The following is a 7,253-nucleotide window of genomic DNA, read 5'->3' on the forward strand; positions in this document are numbered from 1 at the left end:
ATATTATACCATTGTTGCGTCTTCATCGATGCAGCCTCATTATATATTGGATCAGCAACGTTAAAACATGGCTTGTAACCGTGTGATATGGTAAGAGAACCTCCAGTATATTGGAATAAATCTAAGGTAGGGCCTAAATAAGTATGGTAAAATATTCGACAGTCGTATAATTTTTTAATTAATATAATAACATATCCTTGCCGGTTTTTTTTCCTATCATATTTATTTAATATATTTCCACACAAATATAAGCAAGGTGTAAGGTAGTGGTAGAGCTTAAGCATTAAAATACATGTTTATCCGATTCATTTACCAGAAAAGGCAATACACAATAACCACAAATAAATTATTACAAACAAATTATGACGAAAAAAATTGTTGTAATTAAATTGCATAAAACTAAGTACATCTGTGTTAATAAATCTAACACAATAATTTAAAAATGTAAAGTAATATTGGGCCTACAATGTTCAAAACACTTTGAATATAACATTGCACCAAAGAGAATACTTGTTCAAAAACTAATAAACTGCTCATTAGACTTTTAAACTTTCGTGTATTATTGTTTCCTAGTCTGCACATCACAACTTAGATCTTTTTTAAAATAAGTGTAATTGAAATGCTATGACACCAAGGAGTATGACTACTACTTACCTAGTAAGTTCTAACACTAATGTATGGCGAGACAAATTGTCATTTAATCGTAAATAGAGATATTTTAGTCTAATACACTGATAACTATCAACCAGCCCAGTACAAGGTTATTAAACTGTTCAACAGTGAGGAGACGATGTGCTCTCACGACGGCTGAGTAGTCTTATTTGAAAAATGGTTTGTATATCTGTTTATGTATCTCTTTGATAATATTGCTTGTATATAGGTCCTATATATATATAACGACTTTTATTCAAAAGCTATAATTTAACTGCATACAATTTACTGTACAGTTTCTGTTCAAGTCTTGTGTGTATACAGTTAACAAAACAAAACTAAAACAGGTGATACCACTTATTTCTATATTTTGCGATATCTTTTTAAACATTTAAATCTTCGGAATCTAGATTTTAAATCTAGAAAAATTTCTAGAACTTAAATCGTTTCTAATTGACGACAAAAGGTTGGTTTGATGTCTTACAACACGCCCTCTGTTACTAAAAACAACTGCATAAATGACTGTATACATATAAAATATTAGCATGATTGGTTATCTTAAAATCAGCAAGAGAGGATGGCAAACTTAAATCAAAATTTACACATTGTTCTATCTGTGTTTGATTTGACAACCAAAAGGTTTACCATAACATGTTTTTACAAAGCCATAATCAAACAATGTATCAGTTTAATGGATATTGTTTTATTATACATAATAGGTAATATTTTTATTGTATTTTAAGTATTATTATTATTATTATTATTATTATAATTATAATTATAATTATTATTATTATTATTATTTTTATTATTATTATTATTATTATTATTATTATTATTATTATTATTATTATTATTATTATTATTATTATTACAAAGTAACTACCCTATTTCTAATTAGTAATTTAGTAGCTTAGAATTGTCTGGGAAAGGTGAGACTGCTTTTTAAATAAAGTATGTTTGGTTAGATATCCATGCATTTTCAAACCCGCCCAGATAAAGTTTCGTTTGCTCGCGAAGAAAAACATCGTTTAATTGTTAGTTTTATTAATAGGTAGTATAAGATAATAAGCCTGATTTTTGATCAATCACAATATCACCTTACAAAATGTAATATGACAATATTATTAGTAAGCTAAGCATAAAATTTCCCTGGTTATTTGGGATAATCATAATAATTTTATATCTACAAACTTCCTCTTATCTACCATTTGAATTCTGCTCATTGTGTAATTCACCACTTGAATTCATTTTTATTTACGTTTTGGTTATTTTATTATTATTATTATTATTATTATTATTATTATTATTATTATTATTATTATTATTATTATTATTATAATTATTATTATTATTACTACTATTATCATCATCAGCATTATTAATATTAAATTGTAGGGTGTTTATTACTATAATATACATACATAACCACAAGATTATGGTCCAACTTAATTACATGTTTCTTAATTAACTAGACGGAAATACCAAGGAAATGTTCCATGGAAATACAATTAGTCCAAAACTGTTTCCACTTGGATGCTTCCATTAATAATTTCAGGAAATCGATATTGATTTCATAACATTATTGTATATATTGTTATAACTTACCTGAAACTATATCTGGTAGTTATTGTACTAATTTGTTATTTGAAGATGCGATTTCACACCTCGGAAGCCGATAGTGCCACCACGAGGATTTATCGACAATTCGAAAATGACCAGACAGCTGATTCAGAGGATGTTTTAGGTAAACAATCGTTGCCGTGTATTGGAATTTGACGCTAGCGAACATGTAGGTCTGTTTCTAACTGTCTGGGATGTCTTGCAAAATTTATAAAAGGAAATTAGTAGATGGTGTGGTACAAAGTTGCATAGTGGTGTGTTTGCTTTTCCTATTAGGCCTACATATTTTATGGAACGACATCGAATATGATCAACTAAAGCCAACTCAAGAAACAGCACACATATCTGACAACCATATAAGGTATGTATTTCTCAATTTTTGTCTCAAAATAATGGTTGCACTGTTAATAGATAAAATTGAATAGTAACTCATTATGATTATTATTATTTTAATATTTGATATTATATACTCTACTTTTAGTTATTTAATCAATATCAAAGTATCAGTTGAATCACTGGTATACTTATCATCATAATAATCAATTATTATTATCATTATTAATTATGTATAATAATATTAGGCTATATTATTTTAATTACCATATCATTATTTGTTATAGGCCACTATATTATCATTATTTCCCTTAACGTGAGTGGTGAGGTTGATACAATTACGTTTTAATTACAAAAAAAAAATCAGATGATGAACCGACCGTGAAACGTTTTTGTACCCTAAGCATGAGGGAATACAACGTTAATCATGAACAGTCCTATATTGACAAATTTTACACTCGTTTTTTCCAGGGCAAGCATATATTCGATTAGATATGGCGTCCTAGTTTCAGCAACGCATCAATCAGTGAGTGTATCAAATCAAACCAACTATACACAGGAACAAATAACACCATCATCTAATAACAAATCAAACCAGGATCCTCTCGAATCAGTGCTAGCTAAACTGCCTTGGGTGAGGCAACAAAACGTATTACCAAATTATTTTACAATGTCATCAAATCAAATCAACGGTTCTTATCGTGATGCAGTAGCTGTATACGTCCATAACAACAAAGCAGCAGGAACGACTACAAAAAACTGTATGCTAAAAGCGTTTCCCAAAGTGGGTAAACGCATTTGGCATGTCCTGACTGATTGCGTTCGCGTATCATTGAGAAAAAACTATAAATTTGACGCATTAATGGGAGATTATTCTTTCGGTGTATGTGACGATCTCTCTAGGCCCTGTGCTTATTTTACTTTCCTACGAGACCCATACGAACGAACAATTTCAAGTTACTCTTATTGTCGTCGAGCAAGAATGGACCAGCTCTGTAGAGCTCTCGATCCGTGGAAAGTTTCTCTCAATCAATGGGGTATTCACCAAGGTAGCTTTTTCTTCCGACAACTACTTTTCAATCCAAAATTCTGTTCCGGATACAAGGAGTACTATAAACGAAATATCATTAAAAATGATTTGTACCTCCAAACTCCTTTCTGGTTCAGGGAACGGGTAATTTTATTGAATATGCTCTCCGTGGAGGAATACGATGCACTCGTCAATTTTACACTAAAACACTTTGAGCAATGGTTTGCTTTTATTGGACTAACTAAAGAGTATGATTTGTCTCTAGAATTAATGAGCGCGGTATTTGATGTTCCGTTTCGAAGGGAATGTTCTGGAATGTATGATAATTACAGTGGTTCATATTCAAATCTAGGCCTGTTTACTAATGACGCGAACAATATTACTTCAAATGTATCAAGCAGACGTGAGATCCATAAAAACTTGATAGAAACACTCAAATCTGATGAACACGTGAATGACGCGTTGTCGGCTGATTATAGATTATTCAAGAAAGCTGAAGAGATATTTGAAAGGCAAAAACGAAGGTTTTTCCAAATGAAACTGGCTGGTTAAACCGGTTGAGCCTTGATAGCTATGTTTTGCAGTATATTACCAGTTTTTAGACCGTTCTATGCTTTTGTTGAATTTTATGCCAGAATACGTTATAAAGCCGGGCAAACACTGTGCGTTGATGGTCGTCGGCGACGATGCAATTTCATTAGACGAGGCGTGCGCAACGGATAATTTTTAATGACAATCAGACAGCGTAATCGTTCACCGATAGCGGAAATGGATTCTACGAACGTCGGCCGACGAAGTATGTGCCCGGCTTTATTCTCGCATCTGCGTTTTTAATACAGAAATGATCCAATGCCGATTTTGAATTTCTCCTTAAAATAATTCTAGAGAGAAATTAAAATATTCAATCAATATATTCCAATATTCAAGCGCAAACGACATTGAAAAACCGCTTCAGTAATCGAATACGCCTATGTTGTACCTTCGTAGGATCGGACGTCGTTTCACACATCCATATAGTGGATATGTTTAGGTCTAAAATGTGTGTATCTTTGAGCCATAAATGAGCGAAAAATTGATTATTCGTGGTGGAAAATTGGTATACTATTAGCAGGGGTGGATCCAGAATTTTCAAACGGGGTAGGGGAGGGGCCACAACATGTTCAAAATAGTAAGTGAGTAGCGCTTACTTCAATACGTAATATTAATAGGCCTACCTATGCATTTAATTAATAAAATTTAGTGCCAAAACTGTGGGGCGGGGGACGTACCCCCTTGCCCCCACTGGATTCGCACCTGATTAGAATAGTGAATAGTAATTGTGTGATCCATTGTGTGATAGGCTAAGTACAAAGTACGTCTGTAAGTTGTAATTGTTAAACATATGTTCTTAGTCCAAATACATTACAGGTTAATGTATAGAGACTCATTAAATAGAAACAGGTAGCTTATATTTTAACCTGGTTTCCATCAAATTTCATTTTGTTAAATGCTCATTAATGGTAGCAAAAAAAACAAACGAACAAGCGATCATGGTTATCATTATCGTTGTCAATATCATCACCAATATCATTAACATCATCAATATATCATCATTGCCATTTTTATATTATTATGTTTATATTAGTATTATTATTATTATCAAATTATTATTATTATTATTACTAAATTATTATTATTATCAGAGTTTTTATGTTGTTGTTTTAGAGCTTTACCTAGTCATATAATTTATAACGAGTATTCATTAACGCAGTTTTCTGTATCTCTACTCTGGGGTAAAAGTGGACGTGATGACATTTGTCTAATGTGGGCATCGATAATGTCACTCTTGTTAACCATGGGAACGGTGAGGGCATTTACTATTTTATGGATCAAAGTTTGTCCTGATGGCAATGTTTCCTGCACTTGACTAGGACCGCTTGCTGAACACTTTGCAGAGGCTCGATGCTGGTCACGTGCTGATGACGTCACAAACTCCTCTCCACATTTGACGCAGCTGTATGGTGTTTTACCTAAAATAAAACCATTGAAAAATATCATCCCGAATTGTATTTTCTCGCACAATAATCGTGTACACATACTGCAGATTATAAGAGAAGAAAATTAAAAGTAATTTCGAAATGCATGCACAGGACGCAATGTACATATATATACACACACCACCGGTGGTGACATGTTGAGAATGTATTGGAATATTTCAATAAATACTCCTTTAATGTACGACATTTTTGATTAACATACATACACTACTCGAGGGCTACAGCGTCAACGAATTGGGTGCTATTTAACGATTTAACTAACTGTTCATATGTTATGCACCATAATGGCGACATTCTGGAAGCAATACGGTAACTGCAGAATATAAGTATTTGACATTCTATATGTTTCCGAAAGAAAAAGAAAAACTATGGCATGGCAAAGCCTAAAACACACAAAAATAATGTATTGAGTTATTGTAATTAAAACAGATCATAAGTTTATCATTGTGTAACTGAGCGACCTAACTCGATAGAGTAGTCTGGAAACATATTCCAATGTGTATTACATTTATAGATCCAGTATTTCTAAACGAAAATTAAATATTTACATTTGGGGTTAAACAATTAATCAATCAGCAGAAAGGTTTCAGAAAGTGGTACACGTATGATTTTAAAACATTACCGAACTATTTCTTTTGATTAGTTATTTTCTACCCAAAAAGAAATATATTCATAATGGAGGCGGATAAACTATACGTTCATTGACAACGATTACACCTATCTACAAAACAATTACTTGAAATGCTCCCCTCTGCAATAATACTAGATATTTAACCTATCATCAACATGTTGCTTTATGATGACTATTATTATCACTATTAATATTACTATGTTTTGCTATACTATTGCTATTACTACAGTATTATTATATCTTTTACTTAGTAGTAACTTTTATTATTATTACGGTATTTAATAATATTGTTATTATAATCATTAGTATTATTATTATCGTAATTATTATTAGTATTTTAGATGACTGTTCTATTATTTTAGAAATGTGTCGTGAATAGATCAGGATAAAAACCCACACGTTAAAAAAACACTTGGCAGAAAATGATAATGTACTGTATCATTTATTACCTGTATGCATGCTCATGTGGAATTTCAATTCGTAGGATTGAGCGAACGTCTTTCCGCAAAACTGACATACACTCGCCTTCTCTTTAGTGTGTGTACGTCTGACGTGGCTGTCGTGTGCTGCGTGTGATGCAAACGATTTCAGACAATGTTTGCACTTAAATGGCTTCTCGCCACTGTGCTGACGAATGTGAGTTCTTAGGATACTAGAGGCCGTGAAGGCTTTGCTGCAGTATACGCACTTATAAGGACGCTCGCCGCTATGGACTCGTAGATGTTTGTTCAGGCTGCTCGACTGTGTACACAACAAGAAAAAGTATATATATTTTTGGAACACAACTATTTTTGATTAAGGATAATTAAGTAATTAGCTACCTACCACAAGAGTGGAAATTGTTCATTTTCGTTGGCATTTTATTTACTGTTTTTACATTCTAGATGTTTATAGGCAGTAAAGTATTTGAAGTAGGGATCGATGGCGGGGTGGGAACAGTGGCGGCGCC

At 32.3% G+C, this 7,253-nt stretch overlaps 2 protein-coding genes across 2 annotated transcripts in view; one reads left to right on the plus strand and one right to left on the minus strand.

Moving 5' to 3' along the window:
• The first annotated feature begins 1,462 nt into the window (after window positions 1-1,462).
• Window positions 1,463-5,157, plus strand: LOC117101403. Its single transcript, XM_033241384.1, has 2 exons — window positions 1,463-2,635; window positions 3,079-5,157. The coding sequence occupies exons 1-2, from the start codon at window positions 2,469-2,471 to the stop codon at window positions 4,187-4,189; spliced, it is 1,278 nt and encodes a 425-aa protein (XP_033097275.1). The 5' UTR covers window positions 1,463-2,468; the 3' UTR covers window positions 4,190-5,157.
• Window positions 5,158-5,285: 128 nt separating this feature from the next.
• The window catches only part of LOC117102726 (PR domain zinc finger protein 14-like), a 12,379-nt gene continuing 10,411 nt past the window's right edge, over window positions 5,286-7,253 (minus strand). The window contains exons 5-6 of the mRNA XM_033243133.1: window positions 6,754-7,089; window positions 5,286-5,646 (exon numbers count right to left, since the gene is read on the minus strand). Of these exons, the coding sequence (XP_033099024.1) occupies window positions 5,363-5,646; window positions 6,754-7,089 (620 nt within the window). The 3' untranslated portion in view covers window positions 5,286-5,362. The remainder of the gene's footprint in view (window positions 5,647-6,753; window positions 7,090-7,253) is intronic.

Source organism: Anneissia japonica, unplaced genomic scaffold (assembly GCF_011630105.1).
Source record: "Anneissia japonica isolate Jap-2015-1 unplaced genomic scaffold, ASM1163010v1 scaffold1005_len2656397_cov198, whole genome shotgun sequence".
Classification (NCBI taxonomy): domain Eukaryota; kingdom Metazoa; phylum Echinodermata; class Crinoidea; order Comatulida; family Comatulidae; genus Anneissia; species Anneissia japonica.

Bases quoted from the DNA above. Each gene is read 5' to 3' on its own strand.
- LOC117101403 (XM_033241384.1), top strand. From the start codon at position 2,469: ATGTCTTGCAAAATTTATAAAAGGAAATTAGTAGATGGTGTGGTACAA. The intron at 2,636-3,078 runs GTATGTATTTCT...CGTTTTTTCCAG, and splicing joins ATATCTGACAACCATATAAG to GGCAAGCATATATTCGATTA.